The sequence below is a fragment of the Aspergillus fischeri genome, genomic scaffold (assembly GCF_000149645.3).
Source record: "Aspergillus fischeri NRRL 181 1099437636247 genomic scaffold, whole genome shotgun sequence".
Classification (NCBI taxonomy): Eukaryota; Fungi; Ascomycota; class Eurotiomycetes; order Eurotiales; family Aspergillaceae; genus Aspergillus; species Aspergillus fischeri.
In genome coordinates, this window is record NW_001509772.1 from 522,395 (window position 1) to 538,605 (window position 16,211).

A 16,211-nucleotide genomic window follows, 5' to 3' on the forward strand; every position below is an offset into this window, starting at 1 on the left:
GACATCGTGTTCATCTGTACGCTTCGAGCTCTGGAATCAAATCCATAAGCGAGTGGATAGTCTTGTTACCTTGCGTGTGATGAGCGGGGCCCCGAGGAAGATAGTACCCATCCCATCCAGCATTCAAGGCAGCCTGATAGTCCTTGTCAAAGTCATCACCAACATGGACACAGACCCAGTTGTCACCCGACTCGCCCTCGTCCCCAAGCAACCGCCGAGCCTGCCTCCTCGCCACGTCGAAGATAACCCGACTTGGCTTCTCCTCTCCCGCCTCGTAGCTGGTAATCACCAGATCGACATCATCCACTTGATCTACCGTAGACGCATTCTTGCGGTTGGCATCTCTCTCCTCAAACCCAGGCAACCGCATACTCTCAACCCCCTGATCAGCCCGCACATCGCCAACGCTCAACCCCAACGCCCTCAGCACCGCCGGAACCCGATCATCCGAATTCGAAATTACACCTATAAGCACGCGCTCAAACGGCCCAAGCCCCCGCCGCCGGCTCTTAACCGCCCTCACCACCGCAAGAAATGGCGCCACATCGTCGAAAAGCGCATACCCCTCGCTACCCGCAAAGCGATCTAGAAGATGCGACACCAGCGCATCTGGCACGGCGACGTCGGCGCCACTGCTGCTGCTGCTGCTGCTGGCCCTGCCGCCCTGTTCCCTAGATGTCAACACCTGCGCGAAACTCCCCCGGATAACCTCCTCCCACCACTGCCGTGGCCCGCCATACCGGCCGCGCAGGACCTCCTCCCGGCCGTAGTTTGGGCGTGTCTGCGACTGTTTCTTGAACGTTGATTTGAAGGCTGTTTTGAGGCGGTCGGGGGTGATGGTTGAGCGGGGGAGGCCGAAGGCATGCGCGGCCTCGGCGTATTGGTCTGGGACGGGGCGGCGGGGGTGGAAGACTGTGCCGAAGGCGTCGAGGGTTAGGAGGAGAGTTCGGGGTTTGCGATGGCTCATTTTTCTTCTTTTTGGCTTGGAATTGGTTGGGGAAGTGTTGTTGTTTGGGTTGGTGATGGTGATGGTGAGATAACTAACGTAATTCCCGGGCGAGCCGTCGAGCCGTCCACCCGTCCAGTTTTAACGCGTTTACGCCTTCGAAGCTATCCAAATCAACCATAACAATATATTTTTACTAGATCTAGCTAGTATGGCGTGTACGGCATCTAACTCTCGTATGCCCTATAATAAAGCAATTTGAACACCTTGGTGGCGCGCGTTTTGGTGTTTCTAAAGGTAAAGGTGCAGAATCAATGGATGAACCCCCATCTCGCTCATTTCTTGCCTGGATAAGATCCCTAGCTTCCTGGACAGTGAGTCCTTCATTAGGAGTCATCTGGCGTCTAGATCTCTTCGATTCCTGCTTCTCCTTCTCAAGGGCTGCGCGTAGATCACGATTTTCCTTCGCTAGTAGGGCGGCACTATGCATAATCATCTCGCAACCCTTGATAAGCTGCTGGATAGCTAATTTTGAAGTCGTCGAAGGGCTTTGAGATCGTTGTTTTAGGAGCTTCTTGACTGAGGATGCTTGCTTTTGTGATTGCCGAAGTGTATGAGGCGTAGCAAGCCATGATTCTTCCTGCGTAGGAGATAGCTGGTGACTATTGGCGCGTTTTTCAATTCGACATTGGCATCCATTCAGTCGGCCTTGGAGGGTAGATCTAGGCACATTGAATATCTCTGCGGCGCGGCGAATGCTTGAAATTTCATTCTTTTTCAAAGCTGATATTGCTAGTTGGATTCTTCCCTCTTGCTCCACCCATTTTCCAGGGGTTTGTCGCGGTTTTGATGGCATGGTAGCTGTTTGGATAGCTTCGAAGGTGTAAACGCGTTGACATTACGGCTTGCCTGAGAATTACGTTGACGAGTTAACTAGTTAACTAGTTAGTTATACTACAGCATGACTAAGCAGATAGTGGGAGATAACTAACTACCCCATTGAGCAACTCCGATATGATAAATCCCCAGTTATAGCAACAGATACAGTGGACTAATACTGGTTTATTCTACGCAATCCTTCAATATAGGCAACTAAGGATGCCTGCTGAATTCGCCCTGTTACTCTACTGCTGATCGAAAGGTGTATGGTTGCTTAGTAAGGTGGTAGATCACCTGATTCTCTGCTGGTATAAATTCATGGTGCTCCGTACGGGGGATGATGTCGGTATGCGGCCTTCTGATTACCGCAAGAGGCCGGCAAGATGAGTCCAACAAGTTCAACAGTGTTGGCATCAGCTGCGATAGCTTTCATATCATACGACTGAAGCAAAAGAGACGGCGAAAGGAGGCCAGAGAAACACGGCGCCGTAGGCAGCTGCTGACGCGTCGTCGCCCTATTTCCGCTCGTAGCGCTGGGAAGATGCCGCAATCTGAGAGTTCCACTTCCGACAAGCCCGTTTTTCCTTTAAAAGGATCATAAGATCGATTATTCGTCATGGTCAGGTCGTGTTTTTTGGGATTAATGTTTCGAGATGATGAGTTACGTGGGTGTTCTGCTCCTGGCCAGTCTGGCAACAGCCTTGTCCACCGTCCAATTCCCTGACAATGCCAATCACATATTCAACGCAATCCATTCCTCAATGAGACAATGGGGCTCGTCCCTCCATCATAATGGCATGTCCTTTTTCCTCGCATCCGTGCCTGCAGGCACCCAGCTGTATCACGGCACACACCAGTGTGATCGAGTGAATGAGACAGAATGGCTCGCCTTTGAACCCGAACACGCGATGGTCTTTGCGACGTTCGGACAAGGTCGTAGACCTCCATCTGGCGGTCCTGACAGTCCTGGTTCTGATGACCCACGCGGCTCTTCGGCCCAAAAGCTCCTGGGACTGATTGGCGAGACGGAAAATGACTCCGAACCTGAAGGCTGGCTGCATACGTACGCGGCTGCCAAGGACTTGCGGCTTGTGTATATCGACGGAATGTCCGCTGCCAAGTCCTCGAACGGGACGCTCGACTCTCAGGATCGCATTTTGCTGCGGGATGCGCTGGATGACGGAAACGGGGACCCGATGCGCGACGAAAAGCGGCGCGTGGAGACGATTTGCCGGATGGCGAGGGAGGAATGGGAGGATCGGATTGACGGGGTGATTCGTATGGAGGCTGGGTTTGAGATCATCTTATGTGATTTCGCTCGCGATTTGGACCTGCTGCATGTGGTGCGGGTGAAACTCGACGGTAATGGCCCGGGGGCTGGGCCTGGACGCGAGCCTGGCCGGGGCAAAGAGATGGGAAAGGGGCCTGGCGGAACGGCTGGACCGAACCAGTGGGTGAAGGCCATTGCGGCCCGGTACGATGGGATTGGGGGACGCAGGGTAGCGTTGAACTACGATCACTTTGTCACGGCATACACCTACGGCTTGGACCTTTTCGCCTCAGCGGAGGGAGGCCGTAGTCTACCACGACTGCAACACCTGTCGTCTGCTGACCTGGATCCTATCCGCATGGATTTACACCGATTGATCATGACTCATGACACGAACGAGTCTTCATTCGACTGGCAGGCCGTCACGGACATGGTGATTGAGCGGTATGCACACGAGCTGCGGTACCTGGCTTCTGGGGAGCTCTCGACCACGGAGCAGCTGCATGCGGAGCTGGAAATCATCCTTAGCCCATTTATCGACTACAGCGACCGGAACATCACCCTCGAGGTAGATCGATGTAGTGCGCAGTTTCTGTCTGCGCGCAGTCCGGCAAAAGGTGTAGCTGCACATGCTGTCCGGTCCGTTGCTCGGACAATCTGCTCGACTTTGCTGGAGGCGTGGGGCCAGACAGACTACGGACTGGCAGTGAACCAAATTAACGATCTAATGGAGTATCTGTCATGGACGACCTGGAAGGGATGCAGTGGATGCGGCGACCATGAGATCTGTGTTATTCCTATCTGGCCGATGGGTACAGTGGAGGATTACGAGCATCCGCGGTGCCGCGATGCGAGTCAACCATACAGGGAGGGCTCTAGATATTGGGGACGTATTCGGCCTAGATAGGTCACGTTATATAACCCTTTGGTCCGTGTGGTTACTTGGACTTTGAGGCTATATAGTTTATGTTATGACAATTAACACTATAGTAATGCCGAGTGTATACATCCTAAATGACAGACTGACGGAATTCCCGAGTAAGGAATCAAAGTATATCCGAGAATCGGACTGGATTTCTACTTAGGGCTCTATCCCCGAGAAAACTGCTGCTGTCAATCTGTTGAAGGATGAATAAGAAAAATTCCCCCCGTGGGGGACATTTGCCGGCGTGGGGAAGAGGATAAGATTTCCTGCTTCCTGCACTGACTACCGACTGCAAAGTATCAAAGAACGAATAAGAGTTAGTTCAGAACCGAGATCTAGCAGGGAATCACCAATTACCACGGAGTATTCTGCCAGAGAGATCCATAATGACCAGACTTAAGCCTGTGGGATGTGGGACTGTGGGAGTTTCCCCGGAAAAGTCTTCAACCGGCCCATCATCATCAATGCCAAAGTCAAGCTATGGATGGGCCTGAACACGAGGTCTTTATTTAAGATATCAAACTCGCTCGAGACGTCTCTATTGTCGCAAAGTGTTCGGTTATCATCACCTGAGTGTCTCTTCACCTAATCTGCACATCAACCATGGCGCAGACACCTCAGGATCTCAGAATCGCCATCATCGGCGCAGGTATTTAACCTTGCACCTGAGCAAGAATTCCTCGGAAGTTGAGGCTAATGACGACAGGTATGGGCGGATTGACCTGTGCGCTGGCGCTGGCCAAAGAAGGATTCAAGCACATCGACGTCTTCGAGTACGCTGCCGACCTGGGTTTCGTTGGAGCAGGCATCCAACTGGCCCCCAACATGGCCCGCGTGCTGGACCGCTTGGGCGTGTGGAAGGAGATCGAGGCCGAGGCTGTAGAGATCAAGGACACAAGTGTGCGGGGTATGACTTAGTTTCATATTGCATGCTCTGCTAGTGCTTACTGACCGGGACCAGTTGGCGCTACTGATTCTGAGCTCGCGCACGTTCAACTCGGCTACATCCGCGACACATACGGATACCCTCACATGGTCGGCCACCGGCACTCGCTGGCCAACGGCCTGTACAACGGCTGCCTGCGCTACCCCGATCAAATCAAGTTCCACTTCTCCACAGCCGCTGAGAACGTCACCTCGTTCGGCCCGCGTGCAACGTTTACAGCCGTCCCCCGCGACGGCAGCGCCCCCTACCATGTCGAAGCGGATGTCCTGCTCGCCGCCGACGGCATCAAGTCCAAGACGCGCGTCGCGATGCTGCAAAAGCTCGGCATCACCGCCGCCGTCAAAGACACACACCAGGCCGCCTACCGCATCATGATCCACAGGGACCAATGCAAGGACGACCCAGAGCTGCAAGCACTCATCAACAGCAACCGGGTAACACGCTGGATCGGCGAGCGCCGCCACATCATCGCCTACCCGGTCTCCAACAACACCATCTACAACCTCTCCACCACCCAGCCGGACACCAACTTCGCCGCCGCCACCAACGCAACCTACACCACCAAGGGCTCCAAGGCCGCCATGCTCCGCGTCTTCGCCGACTTCTGCCCCCTCGTCCAGCGCATGCTCAACTACGTCCCCGAAGGCGACGTCTGCGAGTGGAAGCTGCGCGTCCACGAACCCCTCCCCACTTGGGTCCACGAACAGACCGCCCTCGTCGGCGACGCCTGCCATCCCACCCTGCCGCATCTCGCGCAGGGCGCCGCGCAGGCTATCGAAGACGGCGCGACGATCGCTATCGCCCTGCGCCGCATGCCGGACCCCTCGCCGGAGAGCATCACCAAGGCGCTGAAGGTGTATGAGAGTGTGCGCAAGGACAGGGCATATGCGCTTGTCGAGCTGGCGGCTGCGTCGGGGAGGGCGCTGCATCTGGGTGAGGGCGCGGCCAAGGAAGAGCGCGACAGGCAGTTTGCGGCGCTGAGGCAGGGGAAGGGTCCCGTGCCGGATAAGTGGGCGGATGCGGATGTGCAGCGCGAGATCTATGGGTTTGATTGTCAGAAGGTGACGGAGGAGCGGTTTGATGAGTATTTTGCGTAAGCATACTCTTTTTCTTCTTTCTCTCTGGCAGAGTTGATCATATATGTGTTGTATATAGTTGCTGATGCGGATAGACCGTAGACATCCCTCTCGCGACGCCAAGCTGGCATGAATATCATGATATGATGAAATTAGATTTCCTGCCATTTTTGTCTATATCCAATCTTCTATCCTATCTACTCAGCCTCAGTCCAGCATCGAGCTAATCCCTTATCTTGGTTCGCTGCGTGACTGGAGTCTGGCTGTACCTGTCTGGCCAATTTGTGCCCTAATCGGGAATTCAGGCTATACAGCGGCCCTCGGCCGTCGGCTGTCGTGTCGGCCACGCCAGAGTGTATCATTCACCGTATATTCGTCCGCGAACCCTCGCACACAAGACTAATATCACTGCCATGAATATAGCCGATTATGCAAAGAAATCCTTACCTATAAAATTATCATATGGGTTATCGTTACACCGTCATTCCTGGAGACCTTGGAAACAGCAACGTAGTCACGAGAATGGTCTATATAAATAGCTCAATCCCACCCCACGTCGACCTATATCCACCATATATCCCAAATAAACTTTTTAAGGCACCTATGCAAGCATGTCCTAAGTGTCCCGACCTCGTTCGGTGCTGCGCTTCCTACAGGAAAAGGAAAAGATACATAAGATTCCAAAGGATGATTCCTGCTCGGACTTACGCTGGTAGTACGGTGACTCTATCACTTGATTAAACCAAGGAAGGGAAGCTGATGGTACAGAACAGCTCCTACGGGGTAAGTACGGAGTTTCGCCGGTTGTTCTTGTCGAGGACGAGACGAGATGCTATGCGGATGCAGCCGCTGATATGATCAGGATATGTTATGTGGGTTTATTTCAATTGCTAAGGATGTCTGTGTGCTATTCAATTTCATTATTCAATCCAACTCCAATGTATGCTGCCTGGCTAAACATAACAGACGCAGATAAACAAGATAACAGATCGTGGACAGGCCGTTAACACATCGCGCATCACACGGTCAAATAAGCAAAGGACAGATAGCAAACCATGGTGTATGCCGCGAGCATGTAGAAACGCTTGTAGGTCTTGCGGTCGTAAGCTGCTTTCCCCCAGCTGAATGCGCATCGAAGGCCCGAAAGAGACGCAAAGACGACATGCAGTATTGCGGTGATGACGGTGCCAGTGTATATCCAAGGCTTGTTGAGAAACTCCTTGTCTTGACCGTCCCAAAAGAGCTTGCCAGTAATAAGCAAAGGCATTATTCCAGTCCCCATGACCAAAAAAGCAGTTGCCCAGCGTAGAGCTCCATGCCATCTGGGGCCAACAATGACTGGCAACGTCTGGCGGTTCATCTTCTTATCTCCCTCGCTATCATGGAATTCTTGCATATGAACGGTCAGCATGACCCATGCTGAGAGGACAAGGTAAAAGTCGATCGGCGGCAGAGGAAAGGACGGAACCTCGCTGTAGATAATCTTGTCGATCAGCCGGAACATGTTGTAGACTCCCACGGAGGCGAAGGCATTGCGGAACATAAAGTGGTTGATCTTTGGCCAGACATAACAGAAGCACGTCCAGAGCTGGTACCAGATAAAGAGGCAACCAGCCTGGGAGCCCACGAGGTAATATGCTAGAAGCGGACAGACAATCCAGCTGATTGCCCAACGCTTGCGACCACCGGCGACTGTGAGCAGACGAGAGGGAATAGGACGTTGAGGTTTGTTTATTCTGTCTTCCTCGACGGAGGTGACTTGGTTGACAATCTCGAAGACATAGAGATGGCAGATAAAGAGGAAGACAGTCTTTAAGAGAACGGACAAGAGCTGTAGCCAAGGGGTGCTGTCAAGTAGACTAGGAGTAGGCAGGAAGCGAGCCAGCATGCCAACGACAGGTAGAACAAGTCCCTCACCGGCGTTGGCATAAAGGAGCCGCCAGGTAACCAGCAGCTCCTGATGAACTCCTGTGACAGGGCGTTTTTCCTGCATTCGGGCGCGAACTGCTCTGTGCTCTTCTTCAGAATTGGAACGCTGGGAAAGAGAACATAGTGGGTGTAAATGCAGTTTGGCTGAACGGTGCAAATATAAAGAGCCCCGGTACTATCAATTACGAGATGGCCTGTGGTTACTATAACAGGGGAGTACCGGTATATAGGCTGACTATGGTGGATATCACGCTGGCAGTGAATGGTGCGAAACCCATGGCGACCTTGATATAAGGCCAGCTCTGGTCAGTTCTACTCCGACCGGGAAACCCGAATGAAGCAACGAGACATTCCTGTATCCTGCCATATCAAAATTATGTGGTCCCTCTATATCCAAACATCATTATCTGCAGGACAGAAATGGTCTGTTTTGGGTATCTTTGACGTCTAGGGGTAGGCCAGCTCGAGAACGATTGGATACCAGCTTCAAAGTCGGCTGTTTTTGGACAGTGGATCATTGGCACTGCAGAAAAAAACAGCCATCCATTCCATCCCTTTTGCCCATTAAAATCCTACAAACCAGCATGCTCCTGCAATGTATGTCTGTAACCGGAGAGTGGAGGGGTTGCCGTTCTGCAGTTCTGCGGTCTGCACGAGGAGCAATTTGGAAACCGTCAAAGTTAGGCCGTACTTTAGCCCGCCGCTAGGCGTCGTTGACACGCTTAGGTGCAGCTGGTGGTGTCCTGCGTAACCCGGCCTGCAGAAACTGAATCCTCTGCCTTGGAACTGGGTCAGAAAAGGGTTGCCTTGATGCATATCCGACCACACATGTCCCGCTATTATTCAGTTTTTGGATGCATCGGTGTTCATTGCAGACCTTCAACCGATAGGTTCGATGAACAATAGCTGAGCAAATATAGTTGGTCTGACCAACAATTTGCAAGCATCATTCTACGTTCACAGAACATGCTTCCGCACTGCGTGGCTAAAGGATTCGAACCAAACCCGTGGGAAGGTATCAAGGCGTTGCGTTGCGCTGACAAGTCATCCAACCCCATCTGTCGAAGATCTTAGGCTGATTATGGCAAGTAACAGTCGTGGCCAGTAATGACTGGCTGTTAATATGGATGGAAAGTATCAACGTGATATCCAAGCACAAATGGGCTAAGGAGGGCTTACCCAATTGAGTAACACCTCCACCATGGGTGATCACAGTCGTCTGCAATAAGGCACCCTCCATAACCGGCCCCTTGGCACCGGGATTTGGATTTTCGAATATTCTGGACGCTAGGAGACTACTAAGACTCCAAGAGAAGGAGACACCGACGTCGTAGCCTCGCAAAGGTACGTTATCCGCACGTTCTGCAGAGCACGTCCATCTGCACGTACCATGAACGGGTTAACCCCCTATGCAGCGGTGAATGGTTTTGTGCAGGGAGTAATGCAGCAACAATGCTCGTTTTGACGCACTGAACTCCGTTGCTTTCAGTTGTTTCTTGATTTGACGTCATGTCGAGTCCCCTCTTCTGAAGGCCCACTCAGTACTTTAGTACCAACAGCGATGGCATGGGTCTACAGACCCCGGACGAACTCCGGACGAACCCCGGACGATATAAATGCGTCTCTTGGATCACTTTTCTCCTCGTCCAATTTCTGCCGACTATATCCAATAGGCCAGGTTAGACTTCGAGCCTTGTTAACCCTCCTAAGCGTCCCGAAGAAGGGACCCGATGTTTCCATTATTTTGGGTCGTGCCATACTCGCAGCTCATCTTCGCACAGTCTGCTTGCTAGCCCCGCTGCAAATCCTCCAATGAGACACTGCACAAAATCTGATAACAAGCTGATGCTGAATGATTTGTCTGCGCCGGTTGCAAAAGCTTATAGGTGAGTCTAGAATGCTGGATGTGTACTAGTAGAGTAAGGGCTGGGAAAAGCCTGATATCCAGCGGGAATTTAATGCTATCAGGGCAGCCGTAACGAGAGCGTCGTCATATCGTGGGTCCCACTAATGCGGACTCCGATATCAATTGAGGAGTTGGTAGGCATCTAAGCTGTGAGAATCTAGAAGAGGAACTTGTGCAAAGTCCGACCTTCACAATTCAAACTTTGCGTGACAAGTCAATGGTCAACACGGCTCTAGGGCCATACGCTTTTGCCGTTATATTGCCTTTCGAGTAAAGCAAAGTCTGAATTGTGTGCAATAAGACAGGACGCTGAATGTCCTCACGCCTGCGGATTCGGTCCGAATGACTCTCTCCCCGCAGCGTAAGGTTGTCACGGCACGAAGCCATGCAACCTTCTGGCACAAAATCTGAGCTAATTTCTGACGAATAATCTCGAGTACCAGATGTCTGATTCGCGGTGCGTATTCCGGGATGTCGAATGCTGAGAGACACTGTGATGGAGGAGCCAAGGGGCAATTGACGAAAGAGTTAGGAACACATTCAGTCAATCAGGCAGCAAGATATTTACCTGCCTGTTCAGGCATGCTTTTCTTTATTTAGCTGGAGCTCCTCTGATGCCGAGTTCCATGTCATTGTTATCGCCTCGTGAGAGGTGGAGAGTTTGTGATATACTTTGATTTATATCTGCTGACTCTGTCATTCCCTGTCCAGTCATAGACGTACTTGTCTTCAGACAAGCAAGACGATGGAGACTCTGCCTTTGAGTGGTAATATCTTCTGTGAACTCTCTTGAGAGAATGTGAGAAGTTTGGTTTAGCAGAATCAGTATCTCAGGGAAAATACATTTGTGTTGGTGCCTCAGGTGTAACTGTATGCCTGAAGCCTTATCGCTCGGCATCGGCCGTCGCGCATCGCCAAATGAGATCATCTCGGTGTGATGCACCACAAGATCATTTAAGGATATATCGCAATTTCCAAGAATATTGAAGCTACTCTGTAGCTCGTACATTCGTTTAAATGCCCGTAGGAGTAAGATGATTCGGTACGCCTCATTAAGGCTTGCTTCAGCTAACGGTTCCTCAGACGCCTTCTCCGTTCCGTTTTCCCCCGCGTCCGGGTTCATCTGCTCGACCTAGTGCTGCATCTCAATTTGCATACACTCCTCGCTTTTTGTTATCACAGAAGCCGACTGACCCGGAAAAAGCAAAAGCAAACGATGGGATCAACACTAGTGATACGGAGGAGTCACCGCGATCAACTCCTCTCTCCACGGCACGTGTCGCGCCGCAGCAAAGAGGACGAGAATTAATTGAGGACTTCCAAGATGATGCGACTCATCTCTTCAACTCCGGGCTGAGAAAGGCCGTCGATGATATATCTGATAGTGAGACAAACCACACATCTCCGCCGGAGGGTGCCGGCGATGTTGATGCCGCTTTTGAGGCACTCTTCGGGCCGACTACAGTGGATCGCAGGAAGAGACGCCGTATATCACTGGACGAAGAACCATCTACGACTCAACCCGCAAGGCACAACGCAGACATGACTCTGACTTCTTCGCCGGAGGCTTCAGCGCTTATGGCAGATCCACCTTCATCGCCGATCCCCTTCCGTACTCCAAAGAAGAATACTCCGACAGCAGCTTCGCGGAGGACCGTAGCTGCTGCACAGCAAACGCCTAGGCCTGCGACTCCGGCAAGTACAGCACCATTCCGTGACCATCCACGCTTCAAGATGTTTCAACCAGCATTGAGCAGTCAGTCGCAATTCACCCCAAGACCGACGGCAGTATCTGCGTCACAATTACCGACTGCTGGCTGCCAAAGACAGAAGCCAGTCTTTGTCCTTCCTCGCTCCCCGTCTCCATCACGAATGGACGATGAATCAATGATTCCAACACCATTCTCCCCTTCCTCCCATGCTCTTCGTCGGCGAGGCCGTCCCCGATCCAGCACTGCAAACTACCTACCCGGCGGCATGGCCTCGGACGTCCGCAGTTGGATCCTGGAAATGGGAACCAAAAGCGAACAGATGCAGAAGAGCCTAAATGCTTATTCTAGGAGGCACCAGACCCAAGGTCCCCCTGATATAAGCCAGTATTACCTTGTTCTTCGCATCCTTGACGTTCGGCAGTCTGCGCTGGGCAGCTCTGGTCCAGTGGCTTATATACACGGCGTAGAAGTGACTCTTCCCTATGAGTCAGAAAGTGCGACCTCGCAGTCAAGGAGAGTTCTCCTTCTTGGACCGTCTAGGCCAGCTAGCTTGCAGTCCTCCCGTGCAAGAACTCAAGTTCCTGAGCTTCGCACTGGTCATCTGGTCGGAGTGTTTCGGACTCTGGTCTGGGAGGTTGGCTTGGAACAGGCGCATCTAGAGGGCAATGTGCCGAGTGAAGAAACGCAAGAGAACGAAGAGCATGTGAGCAGCCTTGGGCGCAATACAAGTACTGAGCATCTGGAGAAATGGCTCGTCGGGATGGAATGGGAACTGATCGACCAGGGTTGAGTCAGTCGCATGTACGCTTCGCTTTACTTGCTTTGATGATACCCTTGTTTACTATCAGCGACTTCCAATTACTTTGTTTGGGCTGGACATCCCTGTACAAAAGGCCAATATTATGATCAGTTTTTGGTCATCTATGGACTCATGCAATGCTTTTCTTTATCCGGACCAGACACCATGCTCCAAAGTAGGCCAATAACCTCCAGAGAGAATATGAATATATACAAGAGGGTGTCGCATGCAATCACCCAAGACTAACATCTTCATTCGCCACAACCTTCAAAGCATCCACAGCGACCCTGCATCCCCACCGAACCAACTTCTGCTCCCTCTCAGACTCTACAATATCTGTTTTCGAGACTACCTTTCGTATGAAATAGATCAACCCCTTGACGATCTGCGGTGTGTCCCGCGCGCGCAGGAAGATCTCCATCAGAGGCTTCTCATTCCTCTCGGCTTCCTCCTCCTGGTCCGCCTTCTTGCCCTTTTTCTTACCCTGTTTCGATTTCTGAGACTGCTGGATGATGGTGATGATAAGGATCTCAAGGAAGGCCTTTGTCTTGGGCTGAAGGTAGGCGAAGTTGAGCGTTTTCAGCACGCTCAGCGTCAGTGCACCGTCGGCAACGAGGCTGGCGTACATCTTGGCGAGGTTGACGGCAGATTTCATCGAGAGCTGGTTGCGCTCGTCGTTGTCGTCGCCGAACCCGGCATCCTCATCGTCGTCGTCCATGTCGTCTGATTCGCCCATTCGCTTGAAGCCGTTCCACAGGGTATACATGAAGGAGACTTTCATGCGGCGGCCCATTTCGCCGCAGAGCCGCCGTGCAATCAGCGTGTAGTAGGGGTTGTATGCCTCCTCTTCCATGGCGCAGTGAGTGAGGACGCGGGGAATTTCGAATTCCTGTGCACGTTTCAGTCGAAGTTTCATCAGTCGGACGTGGGCATCTTGGTAGTCTGTTGCGGACATGATGGCGACAAAGATGGAGCGGCGAATATCGGTGTTCATGCGGTGTGCCTTTGCAATGCTGGCCAGGTCGGGCTCGCCCTCGCTGTCTTCTTCCTGGACAGCAGCTTTGTTGTCCTGCGGTAGGTTGGCTAGCTCCTGACGAGCGGACACAAGAGGATCTTCCTTCCAGCTTGCACCGACAAGCCACCACTTGCCCTTCTTGGAGGCATTGTGAATGTCCTCTCGTGAAATACTGATGGGCTCCGAGGCGCGGAGGACTCGGGAGTTGTTCAGAGAGCCTAGGATCTTTCGCATCTTGGTAATATGTTCCGAGGTCACACTTGAGCCGGGTGCCGATTTTAGACGGTTGTTCTTGAGATCGGTGATAGTGTCGATCATGAATTTTGTCCGGACTGACAGCGATTCTTCGCCGACCTTTGCTACGGCAGGTTGGATCAGGAGAACGATGTCTTTCAAGGAGGACGGGTCATCTTGTCGGAGCTGGGGCCCAGAGTCTAATTCGGTCAGTAACACATTCTTAGGCAAAGGAGGTTTGATAACGTACTTCGGATGATTTTGAGTAGTAACTCTGTGCTCTCCTCGTTGATCTCTTGCAGGAACAGCCGGATATAGTCGAACACCAAGGTGCTTCCGACGACGTGAAAGTTATAAAGTTGCGAGAGTAAAGCGATTAAGTTGATCATTTCCTTTCCCTGGAACTTGCCACGCTCATCCCCGGCTGCGTCGAATGTTTCAACCAGCTTCTGAACAAGCTCAGCGCCAAAGTCAGGCCCAATAACTTTGTAGAGCGCAGCGATGAAGCCCGCATGTAGGATGATAAATGTATCCTGCAGAGCGGATCCTTCGCATACAAGACCGAATAGCAGCGTCAAAAGCGTAGAAGTGACGTTTTGTCGGGGATGTTCACGATAGAGCTTCTCAAATTCGCCAAGGATAGAGATAAGATTGGCTTCCGACAGCTTGTTCAAATGTCCTTGAGCCTGACGCCTCAGTCTCGTAAGTGACTCGGATTCAGACGAAGAGGTTGCTCGTAGTGACGGAGGAATATATTTGCCGGGTTTGTTCTCGGCAGATGGAGCGACAGGTGCAACGTATGGATTTTCTCGTTTCTTTGCGGCAGGCTTCTCTTCCTCCTCGTCTTCGTCTTCATCTTCATCCATATCGTCAAAGTCATCGTCGTCGTCAAAATCTCCAAGCTCCTCGTCACTTCCCAGATCGCTGTCGTCCTCCTCCGAATCGTCCTCTGGCGCAAGACCTTGCGCCTTCCTTCTCTTGTTCTTCAGCCATTCGTCGGCCTCTCGTTTGCGCTTTCGACTTTCGTCTTCGGACCCATCACCCAAGTCCCCCAGCAAGTCGAGCAGTCCGTCCTCTTCGAATGACTTTGGTAGCTTTTTTCCCTTCTTCAATCCCAGCTTTTTCTCCAGCGCCGCAATTTCAGCAGCATCTTCGTCAAGCTTGTCTTTCACGGCCTGAGAAACCTTGCGGGGCTTTACGCTGGAGGTATCTGCGGCATCCTCCGACTCGGACTCCTCAACTCCCTTCTGATTCTTCTTGAGTATCGACTTGGGCTTCGGTTCGGGTTTCGCAGATTTTGACTTTGACGCCGGTCCATCTTCGTCTAAATCCGAATCAAAATCTGACTCGTTTCCAAAATCTGCAAGATCCTCGTCATCATCATCGTCCTCGGCCTCATATTGTCGAGCTTTCGATTTCGGAGGAGGCCCCCGTTTCTTCTCTGTCCGTTCCGCTTGACGTCGGTCTTTTCGCGATCCAGGTCCGTTCCGTTTATGCTTCTTTTCGCCGTAGTGATCTTTGATCCCCAGTTCGGCGCGAAGCGTCCGGGGTAAAGACGTAGTATTGTGTTTTGGCCTGGGTCGTCTCATCTCCGCGACAAATATACTAATTGATTATTATCGTTGGCTATCGCAAAATAAATGTCCGCTGGTAATTTTTATGCCGTCGCAAAAAAAAGTTGCGGAGCGGAGGCGGCACTCAGCAAAGGCGGTGTGGGCTAGGTTGCGGAGATTTGTCTCCCCACCATGACAGCGTAGCGCGAAGGTCGAGATCGCAGCTAGACATTGGACAGCTGGAGAGAGATACTGATAGGCAAAATCTCATTGAGACTAGATCTGATACTTACCTACACGTTGCAACAGCAGGTCCTTGCTGAGTACTCTCATCTGTCACATCGCACAAAACATCCCGCACCTTTGAGCAGACATCCCAGCATATCGCAAACACGATGGCACAACACCTCGGTCACGAAGAGGTAGGAATTCACTAACTGCACCTTACATTCCTATACAGAATAGTCTATATTGAACCGCAGCTAATCCAGCCCAGTTCTTCTCTTCCCTCTCCGACCTCCTCTCCAAAACATCCCAAAAAGCCCGCGGCTCAGTCTTCCTCACCCAAAAGCCCCTCCTCCCAAACAACACCAACACCAACACATCAGAGAAGGCTTCTTCTTCATCATCTCTTCCTCCCATCCTCATCAGAGCGACAGACGGAAACACAAACGCACCGAATCCCAAGACAGCCAAAGACCAGAACCAGAAGGCCGCAAAGACATCCAAGATCAAGCTTTCGACTGTAGTCGCGCAGGAGGATCTCGAGACGTTCTTTGCGCGGTATGCTGAGGTTTGCAAGGCGGGTATGACGGGGCTGAAGAAGCGGGATCGGAAGAAGGGAAAGGCGAAAGCGAAAAGTGGTGCTTCGAAGGTTACCAAGGCTTGACCTGGGGTTTGATTGTTTGTGATGCGGCTGAAGTTGAGGACTTGCATTTATGGCGTTAATTCTGGCTTCTCTCTATATCCTCTTGCAATAGATCTTGTTGCAGTACTTGTGGTATGTAAAGGCACCTTAATT

The 16,211-nt window shown here is 51.9% G+C and overlaps 7 protein-coding genes across 7 annotated transcripts, besides 4 other annotated features; 4 read left to right on the top strand and 3 right to left on the bottom strand.

Moving 5' to 3' along the window:
- Positions 1–10: 10 nt before the first annotated feature.
- On the bottom strand, positions 11–967 carry NFIA_034300 (putative haloacid dehalogenase-like hydrolase; the record flags this gene model as incomplete). The annotated part of the gene is made up of 1 exon (XM_001265758.1): positions 11–967. One exon carries the CDS (start codon positions 965–967, stop codon positions 11–13), a length of 957 nt encoding a protein of 318 aa, XP_001265759.1.
- Positions 633–653: a microsatellite.
- A 565-nt stretch (positions 968–1,532) lies between the features above and the next one.
- Positions 1,533–1,757: a mobile genetic element.
- A 721-nt stretch (positions 1,758–2,478) lies between these two features.
- On the top strand, positions 2,479–4,002 carry NFIA_034310 (uncharacterized protein; the record flags this gene model as incomplete). The annotated part of the gene is made up of 1 exon (XM_001265759.1): positions 2,479–4,002. One exon carries the CDS (start codon positions 2,479–2,481, stop codon positions 4,000–4,002), a length of 1,524 nt encoding a protein of 507 aa, XP_001265760.1.
- Positions 4,003–4,623: 621 nt separating this feature from the next.
- On the top strand, positions 4,624–6,063 carry NFIA_034320 (putative monooxygenase; the record flags this gene model as incomplete). Its single annotated transcript, XM_001265760.1, has 3 exons — positions 4,624–4,669; positions 4,727–4,927; positions 4,982–6,063. 3 exons carry the CDS (start codon positions 4,624–4,626, stop codon positions 6,061–6,063), a joined length of 1,329 nt encoding a protein of 442 aa, XP_001265761.1.
- Positions 6,064–7,060: 997 nt separating this feature from the next.
- On the bottom strand, positions 7,061–8,035 carry NFIA_034330 (UbiA family prenyltransferase; the record flags this gene model as incomplete). Its single annotated transcript, XM_001265761.1, has 1 exon — positions 7,061–8,035. One exon carries the CDS (start codon positions 8,033–8,035, stop codon positions 7,061–7,063), a length of 975 nt encoding a protein of 324 aa, XP_001265762.1.
- A 1,514-nt stretch (positions 8,036–9,549) lies between these two features.
- Positions 9,550–9,581: a microsatellite.
- Positions 9,582–10,894: 1,313 nt separating this feature from the next.
- NFIA_034340 (uncharacterized protein) lies at positions 10,895–12,379 on the top strand (the record flags this gene model as incomplete). The annotated part of the gene is made up of 2 exons (XM_001265762.1): positions 10,895–10,906; positions 10,961–12,379. The coding sequence occupies 2 exons, from the start codon at positions 10,895–10,897 to the stop codon at positions 12,377–12,379; spliced, it is 1,431 nt and encodes a 476-aa protein (XP_001265763.1).
- A 241-nt stretch (positions 12,380–12,620) lies between these two features.
- NFIA_034350 (MIF4G domain-containing protein) lies at positions 12,621–15,226 on the bottom strand (the record flags this gene model as incomplete). The annotated part of the gene is made up of 2 exons (XM_001265763.1): positions 12,621–13,837; positions 13,888–15,226. 2 exons carry the CDS (start codon positions 15,224–15,226, stop codon positions 12,621–12,623), a joined length of 2,556 nt encoding a protein of 851 aa, XP_001265764.1.
- Positions 13,060–13,112: a microsatellite.
- Positions 15,227–15,585: 359 nt separating the features above from the next.
- NFIA_034360 (signal recognition particle 14 kDa protein) lies at positions 15,586–16,079 on the top strand (the record flags this gene model as incomplete). The annotated part of the gene is made up of 2 exons (XM_001265764.1): positions 15,586–15,612; positions 15,687–16,079. 2 exons carry the CDS (start codon positions 15,586–15,588, stop codon positions 16,077–16,079), a joined length of 420 nt encoding a protein of 139 aa, XP_001265765.1.
- Positions 16,080–16,211: the final 132 nt, after the last annotated feature.